Raw genomic sequence first — 23,191 nt, 5'->3', positions numbered from 1 at the left:
TTAACAGTGAGTATGTTTATTGAATAAGGGTATTAATCTCCAGGTAGTAGCTGTCATTCCCACAAGCCATCCCCATGCCTCTTTTCATTCAATTCCTCAAGACTTTATGGATCCACAGTATTTATCTCACGCCCCTTTGAAATCCTTCACAGTTTTGGTCTTCCCCACTTCCTCTGGAAGGGCGTTCCAGGTATCCACCATCCTCAGGGGCGGATTGGCCTATCAGGGGATCGGGCATCCCCCGATGGGCCGGTCGCTCTAGTCACGTGGTCTGCCGTGTGCGGCCGTGACAGAGCTGCGCTCAGCAGACCACGTGACGTGTCCTGGGCCAGCCTGGGTGGCGAACACCCAGGCCGGTCGTCCTTGCGAACCCGCCGCTGACCACCCGCTCTGTGAAGAAATACTTCTTGACATTGGTTCTGAATCTTCCTCCCTGGAGCTTCAAATTGTGACCCCTGGTTCTGCTGATTTTTTTCCAACTGAAAAGGTTTGTCATTGTCTTTGTATCATTAAAACCTTTCAAGTATCTGAAAGTCTGTATCATATCACCTCTGCTCCTCCTTTCCTTCAGGGTGCACATATTTAGATTCTTCAATCTCTCCTCATAAGTAATTCGATGAAGACCCTCCAGCCTTTTTGGTCACCCTTCTCTGGACCACCTCCATCCTCTCTCTATCCATTCGGAGATATGATCTCCAGAACTGAGCACAGTACTCCAGGTGAGGCCTCAACAAGGACCTGTACAAGGGGATAATCACTTCCCTTTTCTTACTCGATATTCTTCTCTCTATGCAGCCCAGCATTCTTCTGGCTTTAGCTATCGTCTTGTCACATTGTTTCGCCGACTTCAGAACGTTAGACACTATCACCCCAAGGTCTCTCTCCTGTTCCGTGCACATCAGTCCTTCACCCCCCATCGAATACAGTTCTTTTGGATTTCCACACCTCATATGCATGAGTCTGCACTTCTTGGCATTGAATTTCAGCTGCCATATCTTCGACCACTCCTCCAGCTTCCTTAAATCCTGATTCATTCTCTCCATTCCTTCCGGTGTGTCCACTATGTTGCAGATCTTATTGTCATCCGCAAGAAGACAAACCTTACCTTCTATCCCGTCCGCAATGTCGCTCACAAAGATATTGAACAGGACCGGTCTCAAAACAGATTCTTGTGGCACTCCACTTAACACCATTTTCTGTTCAGAGTAAGTTCCATTTATCATCACACATTGTCTTCTGTCCATCAACCAGTTTGCAATCCAGACCACCACCTCGGCACTCACTCCTAAGCTTCTCATTTAATCACCAGCCCCTCCTGTGCGGGACTGTATCAAAAGCTTTGCTAAAATCCAAGTAGATGACATCGAGCGCTCTTCCTCGATCCAATTCCTTAGCCACCCAATCAAAAAAGTCGATCAGATTTGTCTGACAGGACCTTCCCTTGGTGAAACCATGCTGCCTCTGGTCCATCAATTCTGCTGCTTGTAGATAGTTCACAATTCTTTCCTTCAGCAGCGACTCCAATACCTTTCCCACCGCTGAGGTGAGGCTAACCGGCCTGTAGTTTCCAGCCTCCTCTCTGCTCCTGCTCTTGTGAAGCGGGACCACCATCACTCTTCTCCAATCACTCGGCACCACTCCCTTTTTCAGGGAGCTATTGAACCAGGTCCATACAGAGGAGCTGCCAGCAAATCTCTGAACTCCCTCAGTATCCTGGGATGAACCTCATCAGGCCCCATGGCTTTGTCCACCTTCAGTTTTCCTAGCTCTTCCCATACATTCTCTTCCGTAAATGGAGTTTCATCCATTCCGCTTCCCTCCAGTTTCCTGTTAACTAGCGTCGGTCCTTCTCCAGGGTCTTCTTTAGTGAATACTGAACTGAAGTATTCGTTTAATATTTCTGCCAATTCTTCATCTGTCTCCACCCATTGATCCTTTTCACCTTTCAATTTCAGTATACCACTTTGGACTTTTCTCCTTTCACTGATGTATCTGAAAAATGTTTTGTCACCTTGCTTTACCTCTTTGGCAATCCTTTCTTCCGCTTGAATTTTCACTTTCTTGATTGCTTTCTTCGCCTCCCTCAGTTCCACCAGATATTTTTCCTTGTGCTCCTCTCTTTGGGATTCTTTATATTTCTTGAATGCTGTTCTTTTAGCTTTTATTTTGTCAGCCATCTCCTTTGAGAACCAGATAGGTTTCATTTTTCTCTTGCTTTTCTTTACTTTTCTAACATGTAGATTAGTTGCTTTGGTAATTGCTCCTTTTAGTTTGGCCCACTGTTGTTCCACATCTCTCTCGTTCTCCCAGCCTTCTAGTTCTTCCTCCAGATACTTCCCCATTTCATCAAAGTCCGTGTTTTTGAACTATAAAACTCGGGTCTTCGTGCTACTTTTCCATATCCTATTTGTGATATGAAACCATACTGTATGATGATCACCGGTGCTGAGGTGGGCACCCACCTGGACATTAGAGACATTATCTCCATTAGTGAGAACTAAATCGAGTATAGCTCCCTCCCTCGTGGGTTCCATTACCATTTGTTTGAACATAACCCTACAAAAGCAGAGTTGCTTACCTGTAACAGGTGTTTTCCAAGGACAGCAGGATGTTAGTCCTCATACAATGGTGATATCATCAGATGGAGACTGGAATGGAAAACTTTTGTCAATGTTTCTAGAAACTTTGACAGACACACTGAGCAAGCCCAGCTTGCCGCTAACTATGCGTCCATGCGGGGTGCCTCTTCAGTCTTATATAATAAACCGAAGGAAACCCAACTCCATGGGGTGGTGGGCAGATTTTGTGAGAACTAACGTCCTGCTGTCCTTGGAGAACACCTGTTACAGGTAAGCAACACTGCTTTCTCTAAGGACAAGCAGGATGGTAGTCCTCACACATGGGTGATTATGTAGCTACAGGCTGCTCCCAACATAGGCAGCATAGAACAGCTGCCAACATGCACAACAACTAGAGCTGCTAGAACCGGGGGGGAGCAAGCCTGCACCCAAGGAAAGGGCCCAAGGTAGAAAGAGTTGGGTTTTCAAGGCTGAAAAAGATTTCAGAGGACTGACTGACCAAAATGACTGTCAGGTCATCCATCCTTTACCAGACAATAATGAGAGGTGAACATTTGGAGGGAACTGCAAGTCACCGCCCTGCATATCTCGCGAATGGGGACGACGTGCAAGTGAGCCACCAAAACAAACATGGCCCGAACAGAATAAGCCTCGATGTGACCTTCAAGCTGCAGGCCCGCCTGAGTGTAGCAAAAGGAAATACAGCCAATAGGATAAGGTCTGCTTAGATACTGCGAATCCCAACCTGTTTTGTCAAAGGAGACAAAAAGCTGACTGGATAGGCAGTGAGGTGATATCTGTTCCAGGTAAAAGGCCAGGGCCCTTTTAGAATCCAGAGTATGCAGTGCAAGTTCACCTTGGTGAGCGTGCCTTAGAAAAAGGAAGGCAACACAATGAACTGATTGAGATGGAATTCCTTGACCATCTTTGGAAGGAACTTCAGGTGCATCCGCAAGACCACCTTATCATGACAAAACTTCGTATAAGGGGGGTACGACACCAGACCCTGCAGCTCACTGACCCTGCGTGCTGAAGTAACTGCCACCAAGAAGATGACCTTCCAGGATAGGTACTTCAGATCGCAAGACCATAGGGGCTCAAATGGAGTCTTCATGAGCTGGGACTGGACTACACTGAAGGCCCAGGAGACCACTGGAGGCCAAGTAGGATGCTTACGTGTTGCGTCCGTCGGTCTCAGATGCCTTCAACCTTTGTGCCTCACCTTTTTCTCTGCTCTCCCCGCTAGCCTTGGGAAGATGGCTACCGACGCATCTGCAAGCCACATTCTCCGGCGTCCCCGGAACGGCTAATGGCAACGCCTCACTCCATGTTTCTCCTAAGGGCCTCCTAGGGTGCGTGCGCGCACACCACCCACGTCTTTATCCACGTCATGGCGGGAACCTCGGGGGCATCCCCTCGAGTGACGTCATGCCATCCGGGTATTTAGCCTACGCTTATTTGCTAGCTCGTTCAGTTAGCAAGGATTGGACTCGTCCGGTCTAAGCTACTCTGCCGCTTCCGTGTGCCGCTGGGAGCCACTCTGTCCTTCGGGGAATTCTCTAACCTGGGTACCCGCTCCTCGGGGGCCCTTTGCTTTATTTCAGGTGCCTTACTAGGAACAGGTACTCGCTTCTCGAGAGCCTGCTCTCCTTGCATCGGTGCCTGTTGCCATCTACTTCTGCCTGGTGGAATCATCAACTTTACAGCTACCATCTAGTGAGTAATCTAATTCTCAGTCTGTCTCATCTACAGCTCTGCCGTGCTGGGAAACCTACACCTGGATATTTCTATACAATCTTGGTGAGACGGGTTCCCTCTGCCGAGGGTCCCTGGACTACCTCTGGATCACCTCACTACTGCCACTTCGGGTGGTACACATCAGCTGTACAATAAAAGACTATCTCTGTGTTTGTGTGTCCTGAGTCTAGCCCAGTACTGTGGCTCCCCACGGGGCTCCTCCCTGTGGGCATGGTCATCTGCTACTGTACCCAAGAATCCACTCATACACCTCGAAACCATAACATTAAGTTATAACAAGCCCCACATGAACCGCCTCACAAGCATATGGGTGGAAATTGAAACACCATCCATCCCCTGATGGTATGCTCCGATGGCTCTAAGGTGAGCAATCACTGAAGTTGTTTGCAAGTCAGACTCGGAGAGGTGTAACAGGTAGTCCAAAAGCGTAGGTGGGAAACAAGAGAAGGGATCCAGACCGTACCCAACACACCAAGCCAAAAATCTCTTCCACTTGAGATTGTAAGATCTTCTCATGGAAAGTTTCCTGGACTCCAAGAGGATTCGAGACACACCTTCCAAAAGGCACTGTGCCTGCACAGTCACCCGGTCAATATCCAAGCCATGAGAGACAAGGCTCAGAGGTTGGGATGGCAAACTTGCCCCGGTCCTGAGAGATTAGGTCCGAAGCAGTCCCCAGCTGGATCAGAGGGCGCGAGGCCAGCTCCTGTAGAAGAGGGAACCAGACCTAGCAAGGCCAAAAGGGAGCAACCAGGATCATGGTGACTTGGTCCTGTTGGAGCTTTTGGAATGTTTTCGAGATCAGCGGAAGGGGAGGATAAGCGTACAGCAGATCAGTGCCCCAGTGACATGAACAGGCATTCGACACCAATCCCCTGCTTGCCCATCCCAGTGAGCAAAAACGATCCACCTTCTTGTTCTCTGGGGAAGCAAATAGATCTATGTCTGGGGTCCCCCATAGGCAAAAGATGCAGTTCGCTACTTCTTGATTCAGGAACCACTTGTGGGGTCAGAAGGCTAGACTCAAAGAGTCTGCCAAGGTAATTTTTGATACGAACATAAAAAAGGTTCCTTGGAAGATACATGGTCTGAAAGAAGATGCCATTCTCGAGAGCCCATGACCAGAGGAAATACGACCCTGTCCCTCCCTGCTTGCTCAGGTACCAAATCGCTACCTGACTGTTGGTCTGAACCAGGACCACTTTGTTGTGTAGGTGCTCCCTGAGCAGGTTGGAGGCACGCAGCCAAGCCATGCGACGAGCTCCAATGGCTGCTGCAGCAACCCTCATAGCTGTCTCCAACACATCGTACACAGAGCGGACCTCGTGTTTCACAGTCCAGGCCCTGCTGGACTTTTCTGGAAGTCCTCCTGAAATTGTCATAGAAGGCATTCCCCAAACTCTTGGGCTTGTTTCCAGAGGTTTCTGGAATACTATCCCATATAGAGTTGATAGCAAGCAATCTTGGCTGCTAACATTGAACCCTGGAACACTCGGTGTCCGAGAGTGTCTACAGCCCTAAGCTCATGGCCTGGGGGAGGGGGTGGGGGGGGGGTGGGATCTCCAACATCTTGTGACAAGAATCCTGGTCTGTTAATAGCTGGAAAGGCACCGACTCCGCCATAGCCTTGACAAACCCAGCAAAGGAAAGAATCTCTGGAGGGGATTTCTGCCTCTCCTCCAGTGGAGAGGGTTCAGACGGCAAGTCCTCCAATTCCTCTGTGGAAGAAAAAGATTCCTCTCCTTCCCAAGGATCATAGGGGGCTTCCCCTTCACTTTGAACGCCCAGAGACATGGGGGGGGGGGCGTGTGGAGCTCCCACCTGAGCCCTTAGCCTCGAGTCAGAGGGCTGCGGGGACACCCGCAGAACCGAAGATGGTACCAAGAGTACCGGTGAGATTCTGGGCCACCTGAGCACCGATGGATCAGGATCGGGAATGCCAGGGGCATTGATGGCACTGAGGGCATCAGTCCCGATGGCCCCAGGAGTGCCAGAGGTTGCCAGGGTGCCATGTGTGAATGAGGTGCCATCGACCCTGATGGACCTTTCCTTGTCTAGGAGTCGCTCACCAGAATGGGGACCAGTGGCAGCAGCAGTGATGCTTCCTTCGACAGCGAAGGGGTTTGGGCCATCGGAGCTGGCTGTGTTGGTAAGACAGAGCAGCAGGTCTAGCCGCTCCAACAAAGGCGCAAGCACCAAAGGAGTCAGCTCCTGCGGCAGTGGTTATCCTGGTGGAACCAGAGGCTCGATGTCCTGCAGGGCCTGGCCGACTGCCAACCGCATGCACCTCTCTAATTCCTCCTCAAAGACTGTCAAGGATAGGACGGATTAAGGAAGAGATGGCAGTGGAATCGGATTGACCCCGGAGTTGGGGGGGGGGGGGAACCAAACCTTCCACCGATATCGGTGGGGACCGCTGAGAGTCCTTGGGAGGGCAAGAGGGTAAATCTCCTCCACATGAGACTTCAGGGGAGGCATCAATGCGGTCGATGACTTCCTGAGGTCTGACTTCGAAGAGGATGATTGGTGTCAGCATTTCCTAGACTTTTCTCGGAGCTCCCCTCGGTTCTTTCCCGGGACCAATGACAATGGAGAGGAACCCGACCTGGATTGCGAGGATATTGAACTCGCATGGCCCCCTGCCCCTACCTCGGGATCGAGGATCGGTAGTGGAGGGGAAACCGACGGGATTGATGCCATGACTCCTTTCCCTTGTGGAGTGGAAATCCCGGACGCTGACGAGAGATGCAATTTCTTAGTGTTTTGTCTACCCCTATCTGGACGACTACCCGATGGACCTTAGGGATCATCTGGGCACAAACATTGCAGACACAGACATTGTGCGATGCCCCCAGGCAGAGGACACAGACCTCGTGGGGGTCTGTGATGGACATGGTCCGGGGGCACTGGGGGCAGCAGCGAAAGCTGGACAACACCATGCCAAAAAGAACGCAGCACATGGTCGATGGCTGATGGCCACCGGGAGGCTACACCATCAGTAATCGACCGCAAAGTACCACAAAAACTTACCAAAAGCGAGGAGCAAAAAAACCCCGAAGCGCAGAACGACCCGACATAACGCAGGAAGGAAGAACAGAGATTTCTCGTAGAAAAAAGTTTGAGCTTCACAGCCACAAGGCTTCGGCTTCACAGAAAGAGAGAGACTGAAGAGGGACCCCGTGTGGACATGTGGTAAGCAGCATGCTGGGCATGCTCAGTGTGTCGGTCAAAGCTTCTAGAAACTTTGACAAACGTTTTCCATGCTGGGCTCCATCTGATAATGTCACCCATGTGTGAGGACTACCACCCTGCTTGTCCTTGGAGAAAGGCACTAAATTATTGCGGCTAAATGTGGGTTCCATACACACCTGACTGGCAGGTTTCTCCTACACAGGAGTTTGCACACCAGAAACGGCCAAATCAGCCATTCTGACTGGCCGACATGTAGTTCCCTTCAATGTGGAAGCTATAATGGAGGATTAATCAAATAGTTTAAGTATTTCCCAATATCCATGCATCCTGGTAAAATTCTGCGCAAAAAAATTTAAAATTCTGTGCACAAAAACTTAAAATTCTGCAAAATTTATATTGGTCAAAACAACACAATTTACATGACAGTCTAAGTAATTACATTTTAAATTAATACAGAAAAAAGTTATTACTTAAAGATGCAGAATTTTAAATATTTTAAGCAGAATTTCCCTAGAAATTCACTGTAAGAGAGTCCCTTCCACTTGCTCTCCCTACTCCCCTGGCCACTTTGCCCTCTCAGGCCCCAACTCCTCCACCTCAAGGCTCAAACCCTTCCACTCTATCACCAGTCCCAGAGTTTGACCCCATTCTCAGTACTGTCCCTCACACAAGCTCCCTCTCTCACACACATGCTCCCTCTCTCTAATACACATACACACACCCTCATACAGCATCCCTCACTCTCACACACACACACACATCCCCTCATACAGGCTCCCTTACTCTTGCATACACACCCACACAAGCTCCTTTTCTCTCTCACACATACATCTTCATACAGACTACCTATGTCTCTCTCTCACACACCCGTTCACACAGGCTCTCTCACACACATACATAATCCCTTCACACAGGCTAGCACCCTCATGTACACGATTCCTTTTTTATACCCACGAGCTCCCAATCTCTAACACACATACACACTCCTTCACAATCTCCTCATATAGGCTCCCTCTCTCTGAAACCCACTCTCAAGCATCCCCCCTACCTCCCATGCTCTCTCTCACCCTCCCCTCCCCCCTCATATAGGCTCCCTCTCTCTGAAACCCACACTCAAGCATCCCCCCTCCTATCTTACTGCCCATGCTCTCTCTCACACCCTCCTGCTCTCTCTCTCCCCTCCCCCACACCCCCTTCCCCTCATATAGGCTCCCTCTCTCTGAAACCCACACTCAAGCATCCCCACCCCCTGCTCTTTTACCTCCCATGCTCTCTCACACCCTCCTGCTCTCTCTCCCCTCCCCCACACCCCCTTCCCCTCATATAGGCTCCCTCTCTCTGAAACCCACTCTCAAGCATCCCCCCTACCTCCCATGCTCTCTCTCACTTCCTCCTGCTCTCTCTCACCCTCCCCTCCCCCCTCATATAGGCTCCCTCTCTCTGAAACCCACTCTCAAGCATCCCCCCTCCTCTCTTACTGCCCATGCTCTCTCTCACACCCTCCTGCTCTCTCTCACACACACACACACACACACACACCTCTCTCACTGGGGCCTTCCATCTTCACCACGAGCAGAGCACACTACGTTTGCGGCACACAGGAGCCTTCCATTTCGCCGTGAACGGAGCGTGTCCCGCAGCACACGCAGGATGCGTTCTGTTCACGGCATGCCAGACTCTCCTCTGTTATTTTCTGCGTGGGGGGGGGGGGGATTCTGTGCAAATTCTGCGCTCCGCAGTAGCGCAGAATTCCCCCAGGACTAATCTATTGAAAGCAGTAAGGGCTTGTCTTCATGAATCTGCATAATTGAGAAAGCAAATGTTACTTACCTGTAACAGGTGTTCTCACAGGACAGCAGGATGTTAGTCCTCACATATGGGTGACATCATCAGGATGGAGCCCAATCACGGAAAACTTCTGTCAAAGTTTCCAGAACTTTGACTGGCCCCTACTGGGCATGCCCAGCATGGCACTAACCCTGCAGCCAACAGGGGTCCCTCCTTCAGTCTTATTTGAAAGCTACAGGCAGTGCCAAAAAATGAAATAACAAAATGTTACGAACCCAACACCGTGGGGCGGCGGGCGGGTTTCATGAGGACTAACATCCTGCTGTCCTGTGAGAACACCTGTTACAGGTAAGCAACATTTGCTTTCTCACAGCACAAGCAGGATGGTAGACCTCACATATGGGTGAGTACAGAGCTGAGGATGTCCGAACACGTACCAAATGTACCCAAAGGCGTGCAACAGGCATAACAACTGGGGAGGAATTTGGGAGAGGGCATCCTGAATCCCACCGGGCAGGCGGAAGGGTGTAGGTATGTCACGTTGTAAATAGGTTACGAAGGACATACTGGCCAAAGATGGAATCTTGTCTTCCGGCTTTGTCCAAGTAATAGTGGGCTGCAAAGGTATGGAGAGAACTCCAGGTTGCAGCTCTGCAAATGTCAAGAAGCGGCACCGATCGCAGGTGTGCTACTGAAGTCGCTATGGCCCTCACAGAGTGTGCTTTAACACGGTCTTGAAATGGAATGCCCGCTTGCTGATAGCAAAAGGATATGCAGTCCGCCAACCAGGAGGAGAGAGTCTGCTTACCCATAGGCTTCCCTAACTTGTTAGGGTGGAAAGATACAAATAATTGAGTACTTTCCCTGTGGGCAGCTGTACGGTCTAGGTAAAACGCTAGAGCCCGTTTACAGTCAAGGGTATGCAGCGCCTGTTCTCCTGGGTTGGCATGGGGCCTGGGAAAAAAGGTAGGTAGTATGATGGATTGATTGAGATGAAAATCCGAAACTACCTTAGGTAAAAATTTAGGGTGAGTGCGGAGTACCGCCCAGTCCTGCAGGAGTTTAGTGTAAGGCGGATAGGTAACTTGGGCCTGTACCTCACTAACCCAGCGAGCTGAAGTGATAGCCAAAAGGAAAATCACTTTCCACGTGAGATATTTTAGGTCACAAGAATGAAGAGGCTTGAATAGTGGTTTCATGAGCAGACCTAAAACTAGATTAAGGTCCCAATAAGGGGCTGGAGGACATAATGGGGGCTTGATATGGAGCAAGCCCTTCAAAAAGCGAGTTACAAGGGGTTGAACTGATATAGGGACATCCCCGACACCTTTATGGAAGTTGGCCACCGCACTGACATGCATTTTGATGGAAGATGTCTTGAGACCTGACTCCGACAGATGCCAGAGATAGTCCAAAAACTTCGGGATTGGACAGGAAAAGGGATCAAGGGACAGAGAAGAGCACCATGATGTGAACCTTTTCCATTTATAAGAGTAAGATTTTCTGGTCGAAGGCTTCCGTGAAGCAATCAAGACACGGGAAACTGGATTGGAAAGGTTAAGTGGCTGAAGGATTAACCTTTCAACATCCATGCCGTCAGGGACAAGGCTCGAAGATTGGGATGGCGTAGGCACCCGTTGTTTTGAGTGATCAGAAGCGGGTCCTTTCCCAAGGGAATGTGCCTGCAGATGGAGAGATCCTGAAGTATGGGAAACCACACTTGGCAGGGTCAGTGAGGTGCTATCAGGATCATGGTTCCCTTGTCTTGACGTAACTTCACGAGAGTCTTCGAGAGAAGAAGAAGTGGAGGGAATGCATAAAGCAGACTGGTTGCCCATGAGAGGGAGAATGCATTTCTGGGCTGAGAGTGTTCGCTGCGAATGAGGGAGCAGTAGTTGTCCACTTTGTGGTTCTGAAGGGACGCAAAGAGGTCTATCTGAGGATATCCCCATTGTTGGAAGATGGAGTTCACTACCGAGGGGTTGAGTGACCACTCGTGTGGTTGAAAGACGCGACTCAGCTTGTCTGCCAGCACATTGTCCACTCCCGGCAAGTAGGTGGCCTTGAGGTATATCGCATGGGAGAGAGCTTCCGCCCAAATCTGTGCAGCTTCCTGACACAGAAAGAAGGAGCATGTGCCTCCCTGTTTGTTGATGTACCACTTGGCCACTTGGTTGTCCGTCTGAATCAGGATGACCTGATTTGACAGGCGATCCTGAAAAGCCCTGAGAGCATATCTGATTGCTCTAAGCTCCAGGAAATTTTATTTGATGTTTGGCTTCCTCTGGAGACAAAGAGCCTTGTGTCTGAAGACCGGCTACGTGGGCTCCCCACCCGAGGTTGGAAGCATCAGTGGTGAGAATGACTTGAGGATTTGGAACCTGAAAGGGCAATCCCTGGAGGAGATTGATCTGATTTTTCCACCAGGCAAGAGACAGACGGAGTGAGTCGGTGATGTGGACAATGGCCAACAGAGGCTGAATAGCTTGAATCCATTGAGACCTCAGAGTCCAGTGCATGAGTCTCATGGCCAAGCGGGCCATTGGTGTGACATGGACTGAGGATGCCATGTGTCCCAGAAGGACGAGAAATTGGTGAGCGGTCGCAGCGTGCTGAGACTGCAGCTAGTGAGCGAGAGACACGAGAGTTAGAGCTCGTTGTTGAGGCAGGAAAGCCTTTGCTTGCAAGGTGTCCAAGTCTGCCCCAATGAACGACAAGGTTTGAGATGGGACTAAATAGGATTTCTCATCAATTACGAAAAATCCTAACGAAACTAGAGTGTGTAGGGTTAGATTGAGGGACGACAGAGCAGCTTGCTGAGTTGGAGCCCTGATTAACCAGTCGTCCAGATAGGGGTAGACGTGAACACCTTGTTGCCTGAGGAAAGCTGCAACGACTACAAGGCATTTTGTAAAGACTTGTGGTGCAGATGCCAGGCCGAATGGAAGCACTCTGTATTGATAGTGCTTGGGGCCTACTAAAAACCTCAGGTATTTGCGATGAGCTGGACTTATCGCAATATGGGTGTATGCGTCCTGGAGGTCCAAAGAGTAGAGCCAGTCTCCTCTTTGTAGAAGAGGTAGAAGCGATCCCAAGGATACCATCTTGAATTTTTCCCGCAGGAGGTACTTGTTGAGAGCACGTAGGTCCAGAATTGGACGAACACTCACCGATTTTTTGGGGATTAGAAAGTACTGGGAATTGAACCCTAGGCCTTGCTGAGAATGTGGAACAGGTTCTATTGCTCTTGACTGGAGAAGGAGGGAGACCTCTTGATCCAGAAGAATGGAGTGATCGGATGTTCTCCACGTCTGAAGAGGCGGGGAGTCCGGTGGTAGGGCGAGAATGTTCAGGTGGTAACCCTAAGCAATGATTGTCAATACCCATTGGTCGGATGTGATTGAATGCCACATGTTGTGAAAGTGGCACAGTCGACCTCCCACTGGTATGTGCGACAGAGGAATCTGGCTGCTGCTCTCCAAGCGGAAGTCAAAAACCTGAAGCAGGCCCTGGCTGGGGAGCTGCTTGTGCTTTTTGTTTTCGGGTTTGGCGAGACTGAGGTTTTTGATAAGGTCCCCTGCACGGGATCTGGCTGGTGGTGGGTAGGACTTCCTTGGACGGTAGAATGACTTCTTAGAGTCCTTTCTAAAGGGCTGCTTTGAGGAGAAGTCGGAAGGCATCGAAGAGAGCTGTTTTAGGGTCTCATGATGGTTTTTAATTCAGCCACCGTCCATTGGATCTGTTCACCGAACAGATTATCTCCTACACATGGTAAGTTGGACAACCAGTCCTGCACTTCTGGGAGAAGGTCAGAAGACTTGAGCCAGGCCCACCGTCTTGCCGAAATAGCAGCTGCAGACACTCTGTTAGAGGTGTCAAAAATGTCATAAGATGTTCTGATCTCATGCTTGCCTGCCTCAAAACCGTTGCTTACAAGAGTTTGTAGTTAGTCTTAGAATTGCTGAGGCAGGGAGTCTGAGAAGTCCTGTATCTGCTTAAAGATGACCCTGTTATATTGGGTCATGTAAAGCTGATAGGCAGCAATTTGGGAGATGAGAATGGCCCCTTGGAATACTCGTCGACCAATGTTATCTAGGAATTTCTGTTTCTTACCAGGAGGGGTAGATGAGTGAGGTTTTGACCTTTTGCCCTCTTTTGTGCAGACTCTACCACAACGGAGTGGTGATCAAGCTGTGATTTTTGAAAGCCTGGGGCTGTCTGAACTAAATACGTGGTGTCAGCCTTTCTGTGTACTGGAGCAATTGATCCAAGATTTTCCCAGTTCTTTTTGAGGAGATCGAGAAGGACCTGATGGATGGGAATAGAGGTGATCACCTTGGGGGCATCCAGGAATTGGAGTAACTCCATCATCTAGTGCCTATCATCCTGTTCCATCTGTAGCTGAAAAGGAACCAATTCAGACATTTCCTTCACATAATTTATAAATGAGAGGTCCTCTGGAGGAGAATGCTTTCTATTCTCAGTGGGTGAAGGTAAGTCATCGGTGTCTGATGAGGTATCATCACCCCAAGTATCATAAGGATCAGAAGACTTCCCTCTAGGAAGTAGAGGGGGTTGGATACCTGAGGGTCCCGGTCTAGGCTCTGAAGGAATCGGAGGAATTACCGGAGGCACCGATGATGACATCGAAGGCACCGGTGCAGACATCAAGGGCATTGATGGATGACTCGGTGGCGCCGACGGACATATCGGCACTGATGGATGAGGCAAAACTCCCAATGGAGGGATGCGGAACAGTGTTTCTCCTCCCGATGATGCTGTCAATGGGGAGGGCATTAGCGCCTCCATCCTGGATAGCAGCGGTGCCAGCGCTGCCGGAATCGGGTCGATGGTGGGTTCCACAGTCGGTGCCGGAGGAACCTGAAGACATTGCATCGCCTTGTCGATGGCCTCCTGAACCAGCCGGTCCAGTTCTTCTCGGAGACCTGGAGCAAGCAGCCCCGGCTGTGGAACAGAAGGAGGCAGATGCATAGCCAGAGGGACCACCGTTAAAGGCGGAGTCGCGGCTCCCGAACCCCAATCGGGTGAGGATTGCCTCGGTGACCCGGTTGCAGGAATGGAAGGTGCCTTTCCTGGACGGAGCTTCTTCGACAGTGGCTCGGACGATGGCGAGGTTGATGATTTCGCTCCCTCGATGGTCCGAGTCTTATGGTGTCGATGGCGATGTTTCTCCCTGCGATCCCCTCGATCCTGAGGAGGAGTAGAGGGTGCCGATGGCCGTGATGTCGTCTATGCTGGTTGGTCACCGGTCCGTGGTCGATGCTGGCGCGAGGTTGACGGTGCCGATGCAATGGACGGAGTCGGGGTTTGAGCACGGAAGAGGAGTTCCATCTTCTCCATTCTGGCCTTGCGACCTTTTGGTGTCATTAGGGCACATTTGGTGCAAGTCAGGACATCATGCTCACGGCCTAGTCACATTACACAGACTTTATGGGGGTCTGTGATAGACATGGTGCGAGTACAGTCCGGGCACCGATGGAACTCAGACGCCATGGCCATTGAAAAAAATCGAGCCGCAGTACGGTCGATGGCCAGTAGGCCGCGAGGCCAAACTCGAATGTAATCGACAGAAAACGGGTAAAAACTTACTGGAGTACCGCGGTCAGAGAAAAGTTAGAGGAGGGACCCCTCTGGGGCAATTTAACTTTTAATAATTCCGTGAGGAAAATTCCTGTCAGGAATCTCTTCAGAGCTCCTTTACCGCGAGACTACTGCTGCGTGGAAAAAAGAAGATTGAAGGGGGACCCCTGCTGGCTGCAGGGTTAGTGCCATTCTGGGCATGCCCAGTAGGGGCCAGTCAAAGTTCTGGAAACTTTGACAGAAGTTTTCTGTGACTGGGCTCCATCCTGATGATGTCACCATATGTGAGGACTACCATCCTGCTTGTCCTGTGAGAAGGGGATATTTCTAAAGCAGAGAGGTGAGAATATATTATGTCATTCTTCAGTTATATTTCCCAAGATATAAAATGAGTTTGCTACACTAGTCAAGCACAAATTATATTCCAGGTGATGTTACTAATGCTGGGGAGGGGGTGAAGACACTGAAGTCTTGGCAGTAGTGCTACCATTCATAGACCTCTCTTATCCCTTATACAGCTTTCTTTCTCTCTTCATGTGAGGTCTAACAGATCTTAAACTGGTGGTCCTCAGAACTGGAGAGTAGAGATTCAGATTGTTGAGTCACAGCCTCTTGCATTCTTGTAGACTTTGTAATAACCTCTCTTCTCTTTCAGGGGTCCTGGACCTAGCCCTAGAGGATCATCTCATTGGTCCAGCAGTGAGCTAGTCCTGACTGGTGAAGATATTTAACCCTGGCTGCTATACTGGCTCACTGCTAACTCAAAATTTTTTCTGCATTGTCAAGCAATTTGTTGTCAGCATGCATGAGTGTATTAGTGGAACTATTTATAAATTAGATTACACCGTACCTGATACTCCTGAGGTAAGTGCTTTTGAAATCTCTGTAAATTGCACACTGCTACTGCCCGCTGATCCTGTCTGCAGGTCAGCTGCAGGGGATTACTTCTTAGAGTGTCACAGTATGGGTTCACCATTTCCTGCCTGCACAGGTAACAATAACAACAAAAAAGAAGTTCAATTTGCATTATGCTAGAGACTGTTTTAAAAACCCTGAACCATGGGGGTTAGCCCAGGGTGGTTTTGATTCCAAGGTCAGGTCTTCTAAAACAGAAGAAAAATCCCTTGGTGGGTGCAAATGAAGGTTTAAGGTTCCATAGCCCAACAAAGGCTGGTTTTCATTGAGCTGGAAGTAGAAAGAAGCAAAATTCTCAGTGCACCTGATGCTTGTTTGTTAATGTCAAAGCTTTACATTAGATTTATTTTCTGGAGGTTAGTCTAGCATCACCAGATTTTGTAGTTAAGAACTACTTTTTCATGTAAAACAGGAAATAACTGTGCCACAGTAAAACATCCAGCACTGAAGGGCCATTCTCTTCAGGTGATACAACAAGAACAAAACCACTGCCTTAAGAAAAAAAAATCCAGCAGCAAAATACAACTTTAAAACTGTTATTGTGTTAGTATATTTAAAGATTGTTAGATTCCATAGAAATCAACATCTGTTACTAAATAAATAATTGTACTAACTTTTAAATGTCCATCACTCCTGAAATGCTTCAATAATACAATTTCTCCCCCATCAACGTCCTGCCACCTCCTGCTAACAGCATGGTTAGTACTAGAATATCACTGAATACATTCCTTTCATTCAGTGACGAAACACTCTATTTTGCATGCTGCTGGAATACAGACTATACTTTATTTTAAAAAAAATCTTGTATTCCACGGATCTATAGTATTCAATTCTGGATTTTATTTGCATTTCACACACAGGGCAACATCTTTGGAAGCAGAAGTTACCCCTTAACTTATCCCTCCCATAAAAGAAGAAGGGAGCTTGGGTCTTAATCAAAGAAGGTATATTTTTTTCACCTGTTAATCTTTTCCAGTTCCTTGTCTTATATGCCAAGAGCATCCTGTTCCAACTCTGCTCATTGCCATGACAAGTGGGGAATAGGAAGCTAAAAGGGTAAGGCAGAGAAAGTTTTTCTGGTAGACCATGGCTCTTGCTCAAGAAAACTGAAAGCAGCCCCCCCGCCACTGTTTACAAAATTATATCTTACATTTTTATATTAGATTTCTGTAGTTCCTTGACGCAAGCTGAATTATAACTTGAAGTAGGGAGCAGGCTGCATAGGGCAGAGATGAGAGAATTACCACAATAAAGCATGGGACAATTTTTTCTTGTTTCTAGGAGCTGTGGGAAATTTAAAAATAAAAAAACAAACAAAGCCTTTTTAAAGAAAGACCTTATATTTTCAACTCCTTTTTCTACAGTCTAGGCAAGACAACAGCAATCCACTGGACAGGACACGCAAGTCACAGCTCCCTTCAGAACCTGGTGCACGATGATCCTTCGGCCGAGGTCTCTGTGGGGGTGTTTAGGAACATATGCAAGTTCCTTCTGAGGGCTGTGAGCACTACCCTATCTCACCATGAGCCTCAGCTAGCCCTGGCCTTGAAACATTTGTTGCCAGGGGATGTGGTTAGTGCAGTTAGTGTGGCTGGGTTTAAAAAAGGTTTGGATAAGTTCTTGGAAGAGAAGTCCATTAACTGCTGATAATCAAGTTGACTTAGAAAATAGCCACTGCCATTACTAGCATCGGTAGCATGGGATACACTTAGTTTTTGGGTACCTGCCAGGTACTTGTAGCCTGGATTGGCCACTGTTGGAAACAGGATGCTGGGCTTGATGGACTTTTGATCTGACCCAGTATGGCAATTTCTTATGTTCCAAGGAGGATATCATTTGGTTTTCAATAAACATGAAATCCCAGGTGTCACTACTTCCCCTTATGACATATCTAATTGAAGGAGCCCGTAAGAAATACCACAGTTTAGACAAACATTGCTATTTCAAGACCATGTAGAAAGCAGAAATTATTCTTACCTCTTTTTCTGCTGGTTGATCCAGAATTTACAGCTTTTCATTGCAAAATCACAGCCTTTATTACGGCCCCAATCCAACTTCTCAGCCATGCTGTAATTGGCTCTATACCAGCTGCAACAATATTTGAAACTATAAATATTTTGCAAGTTCGGAACTTGCATTGTAAAGCAGCACTTCCATACAACTGACCCTATAGCACCATGTAACTGTCAAAAGAGAAAATAACTTCAAAGAAAGAAAGTCTAGAGATACTGGACTCTGGTTTCCCTTGATAGCAACTCTCTGATCTCTGACCAGACTTGCTGGGGTGGAGGAAGGATAGAGGCCTGCATTTCATATGCTGAACTTTGATAGATTCCATTAGAGAATAAGAGTGAACATGGTACTCAAAATCTAAACCCAACCACCACAGATTAAAAAAGAAATTATTCTCTCTTCAGGAGAGGTTCTACAGTTTTAGGAAAGCATTTCAACACAGCTGACAAAAGTAATGGAGAAGATTTGGATTAGACATTAGAGAGAACTTTCTAATTGTGAGGATAGTCAAGCACTGAAACAATTTACCTGGAAGTGGGAAAGTAAGAGATTTTGTTTGATGTGACTAATTTTAGGCAGAGATATTGAAAAGTATTAGAGAGAAGAAAAGGGGGAGAAGAGACTGAATCTAAAAAATTGATGAGGTGGAATCTGTCACTGGAGGAGTTTAGGAACAGATTAGGTAAGCATCTAGGATCCTGCCTAGAGTCACTAGTAACCCTCTCTAGAAGTCTATGACTGAAGTTCTATTTTAATCAATTGGTATCAGAAAATATTTATTATGATCATCCAGTTTTTTGGATGAGAATTCACCCAAAACAGTGTACAACAATTTAAATAAGCAGGAACAGCAGGAAAGTCTATGCAGTCAGGGCCTTACTGATGGAGCAGAGAATAAATAATTCTCATTCACAGATCTTGCTATATACTTATAGATAATATTCTTTATATTATTTATCCAGTGTATGTCAGAACAATAAAGTCACAATATTCATGGGGGTATATGGTCCCCCATTTAATCAAAAGATATCTTTTGAAGTACCGTATGTTAGAATTTTTTCTAAATTGTATTAATTACAGTAGCTGGATATGTGTTAACTGACTAGTGAGCCAACACCTGTATATTAATTTCAAACCTTTAAAACAAAGAACACATATACAGAAACGTAAGGCATGTCATCAAGCCCAGCATCCTGTCTCTTACAGGTCACAAGTATCTGGCAGAAATCCAAAGAACAGACCCATTCCTTGTTTCTAAGGGACACGCAGTAGCTTTCCCAAGTCTACAGGGCTAATAGAAATTTATGGACTCTTCCTCCAGGAACTTGTCTAGATTCTTTTTAAACCTGGATATATTAAATTGCTTTCACCACATCCACTGGCAACAAATTCCACAGTTTAATTGTGCGACAAGGAAAAAAAAAATAATTTTGCCAAACTGTTTTAAAAGTGCTACCTATTTGCTTCGTCAGAGTACCATTTGAAAGGGTAAATAACTGTTTTGTGTTTACCTATTCCACCTCACTCAAGATTTTAAAGTGCTCTATATTTTTAAACTACTACTTACCCTGTATCTTCCATTAAAGCTAAGGTGATCCTAGAAAAGACCCTATTCTGTGTGTGTGATCCAGTCATTGCTTCATTCTGAAAAGAGAATAGGTGCCAATAAGCCTCAGAGAAATGATAGATCATTTGATGAATGTAATGAATTTTTTTTTTTTTTTTTACAAATACAATATTAAATGTTAATTGATGACGACAAAGGAAAAATAATACCAGACAATAATCCAAGACAGCAGCAAATCTAAACAGGATTACTAAAAAATTGCTACCCTGGGAATGCTTGCTGGAATAGCCAAGCCTTTAATCTCTTTCTAAAGGTTGGATATTATGGCTCTGATCTGATGTCAACCGAAACAGAGTCTATACACTCAGAGCTGAATAAATGAAAGCAGAGCAATGAGTGGCTTAACTTGATTAAAGATGATGAAAGGACCTGAATAACTTCTGCTGAGAAGACTCCAGGGACCTTATTGGTAAATAATGTATAATCAAATGTTCTGCTACTGGAACTCAACACATAGTCAGAGCTTAACAAGACCTAAATGTCTGCTATGGAAACAGTACACATGACCAACTGTCTTCTATCAAGAGAAAAGCACCATTGCTTCCTGCTGCACTGATGAATAATCGAGACAACGGGGTCGTTCATTACTATGCAATCTGTCAGTAAAAAACATACTATCCCCAGAAAGTCTTTCTCCAAAGACTGTGCACACTAAAGAGCTGAATGGGTATAACATGGCAAAATGATAATCTCCACTTTAGAGTATAATGTCGTCACTCCACTTTTTTGATATGTATCAACAAAATAAAATGCAAGGGGAAAAGGTAACCATATATCTTAAAAAGAAAGCATGTACAATGGCAGAGTTATGGCATCCCCCGTTACTGACCTCCAGTAATCGCTTTTCCCAGTGGTTCAGCTCAGTGCCCAGACCTCCCTGATTCTCAAGCTCCATCCCCTCCAGAGCTTGGCAGTTAAAATGTTTCCGAGTCTCCTCCTACAAGTCAAACTGCTGTTAAAAGAGAGCTCAAAGTACCATTAATGAACATACCTTTTCATGCACAAGCCCATTTTTATTATGATCCCTGGAGTGATTTTTTGTGAGTGCACTGCACAGCCTTAGTTTCCAAGGGCTACAATCACATTGGGGCCGATGCAATAATTGTGTGCAGAAAACGGGCACTCAGTGCCGAATGCCCGTTTTCCTAACATGCGCCCAGCCACCTCTCCTGGGCTCGCAATCCAATATTAAAATGAGGGAGTCATGCTAAAAATGAGGCGCTAGGGACAAATGTGCGTCCCTAGCACCTTGTCGTCATCGGGCATAACAGGAAAGGCGGCTATCAAGCCAGTTGGGAAAATGGACGCGCAATTTACAAGCGACCTTTTTCTCCTGCTACTGACATACACAAGCACAAGATACCTGGACCCTGCATCTTGTATATGTATTGGACATCCATATTTTTTTTCCCAAAGAATTAATTTTTTAATAAAAAAAAAATACGGCTTAACTTGGTTTCCCCTATACAGTAATGCTATGATACTATTAGGAGGAATCACAGAAAGCAGGATTTTTCTCTCTTTTCAATGTGCCCTTGAGTGTGGTGTACCTTAACGCCAGACATGATGGCTAAAATGTCAATGGATATAAAAGGATTAGAGAAAAAGGTAGACATTGTGACAGGGAAAAATCAGCAGGATTTAATGCAAATCCGAGAATGTGTTAAAAATTCTGAATTAAGGATAAAGGTCTTAGAAGATAAAGAGGAAAAGAATTTAGAATTTCAGTCAACTATAGCAAAAGACAGAGATTATCTATCTAGACGACTTGAAATATTTGAAAATAACAATAAGCGTTTAAATCTGTGCTTGCTCAATTTCCCTAGGGTAGCTGGGCAGGTACCGATGGAAACGCTAAAGTCATTTCTAGTGGAAATTTTGTGTTTTCCAGAAAACGATTTACCGATAATTAGTTATTGCTATTTTCTACCTAAGAAAAACCCTAACTTGAATACTGATGAGATGCCCTTTCAAGGCAATCTCACAAATTTCCTTGAAAGCACTGATAATCAGATAATTGATAGGGGATTACTATTAGTTTCTTTTTTCTTATGCCCTTGGCTGGCATAAAATTTGCCACATCACAAGTTCACGTTGGCCGTGCGGAAAATTTATTGGATCACAGGGATTAGCTAATAGCCTCATCTACATGAATTTCCATGTGATTAGCGCTATTAGCTATGTGGTGATTTAGACACATGTTTTGGATACACTAATCCCCGTATTGGATCGGGGGTTTGGGACGCATCCAAAACGCATGTCCAATCGCATGTTAAGCCATGCACAGTGGCTAATGCACGGTACTGCATCAGCCCCATTGTTTTATAAATACTGAGCTAATCAGTAACTAGAACCCTTCAATTTAAGTTGCAATTTCGAGGAAACCATGTTCCTCACTATTAGATGCTTATAAGCTCCACATCCACAACCTAACAGCTCAAAAGGAACCTGTCAAGTTTTAAGAACAATAATTTGAATATTTCATTTAAAACGATTATGATTAGGCATTTAAATACCTCAATAAAACATTCTTCTATCCAACAGGGCAATTGTTTGGCCATATATGCATACTCATCACAGCATGATATTTCAGTGACTTTGCTCCTAATTTGACACATGTTTTCAAATATCTGTTAATAATTATTGGGATGAACTAACATGGAACTGAAAAATATTTTGCTTAGAATGACTTAGAAGAAATAACTTAGCCAGGGATCAGACTGTCCTGAGGCAGTGAAAAAAAACCTAAAATCTCCAAAGTCAAATTGGTTGATAAACTAAGAAAATCAATACCTCTACTTAAAAAAGTAAAAATCCTTCCCAGAAGTCTTGCCAGTGCTAGAAACCCTGATTAGGCAGCTGAGTTGCTGCAGTCAAAGCCAAACATCCACACAGTCCCAAGGAGCTAAGCAGCAACCGCAAGCCTTGACTAGGAACCAGCAGGGGCCTGCCCTGCCAACTGCTCTGAACCATTTGTGCCGGCAGCACTATGAGCATTTTCCAAAATTGCAGCATGTCCGGGCTGCTGATCTCAGGATGCAGGAGATGAGCAGCCAGGAAGTGCCAGTCCTCGAGTTTTGAAAACACTTGTGATGCTGGTACAGACAGTGCATAGAGGTTAGCAAGAGCAGGATGGTTGGACTCCCACTGCTCAGTTAGGGTAGCTGAGAGAGGAAGGAGAAAATACAGAGGAAGGAAGGAGAGCGGCAGATGCAGGGGGAAAGGTGCAGAAAGAGGTCAGGTGGAAGATGCTGAAGAAAGTGGGGGAAAGAAGCCAGAGAACCCCACTGAAGCAACAGAGCTGCCATCATTGAACACACTCATCACCTCAAGACCCTTCCGGCTGCCAGAAACCCCACTGAAGCAGCTGAGCTGGCTGCTGCCATCAAACATTCTTGCCACTGCTGATTGCGAGTATAGGGGGCTAATGGGATGGTGAGTGTTGTGGCTACGGCTGTACAGAATGAGCAGTGCACATTTAATTAAAAAGTATGATTATATTTTCACGTTTGCAGTATTAAAGTCAAACAAAATGCAAAATAAGGTCTGACAAAATTTCAAAATGAAATGCAATAAAATCAAGTCTCTGCTCATAGTTTTATCTGATTTGTTGTTCTCAGTCTTGACAAAATCCTAGATTTTGGGATTTAAATATCAAAAATGTATTCTAGATAAAAATAAAAATCAGCACAGGCATGAATTTGTTTTAAATTGGTTT

General features: G+C 46.5%; 1 protein-coding gene across 1 annotated transcript in view; it reads right to left on the bottom strand.

Annotated features, from left to right (window-relative positions):
- Positions 1-23,191, bottom strand: part of LMLN (leishmanolysin like peptidase) — a 174,568-nt gene that overhangs the window by 55,023 nt on the left and 96,354 nt on the right. Inside the window, exons 10-13 of the mRNA XM_029605290.1 lie at positions 20,303-20,410; positions 19,414-19,490; positions 17,811-17,921; positions 15,769-15,901 (exon numbers count right to left, since the gene is read on the bottom strand). Of these exons, the coding sequence (XP_029461150.1) occupies positions 15,769-15,901; positions 17,811-17,921; positions 19,414-19,490; positions 20,303-20,410 (429 nt within the window). The remainder of the gene's footprint in view (positions 1-15,768; positions 15,902-17,810; positions 17,922-19,413; positions 19,491-20,302; positions 20,411-23,191) is intronic.

The sequence above is a fragment of the Rhinatrema bivittatum genome, chromosome 6 (genome assembly GCF_901001135.1).
Source record: "Rhinatrema bivittatum chromosome 6, aRhiBiv1.1, whole genome shotgun sequence".
Lineage (NCBI taxonomy): Eukaryota > Metazoa > Chordata > Amphibia > Gymnophiona > Rhinatrematidae > Rhinatrema > Rhinatrema bivittatum.
This window is presented reverse-complemented; position numbering and strand designations above follow the sequence as displayed.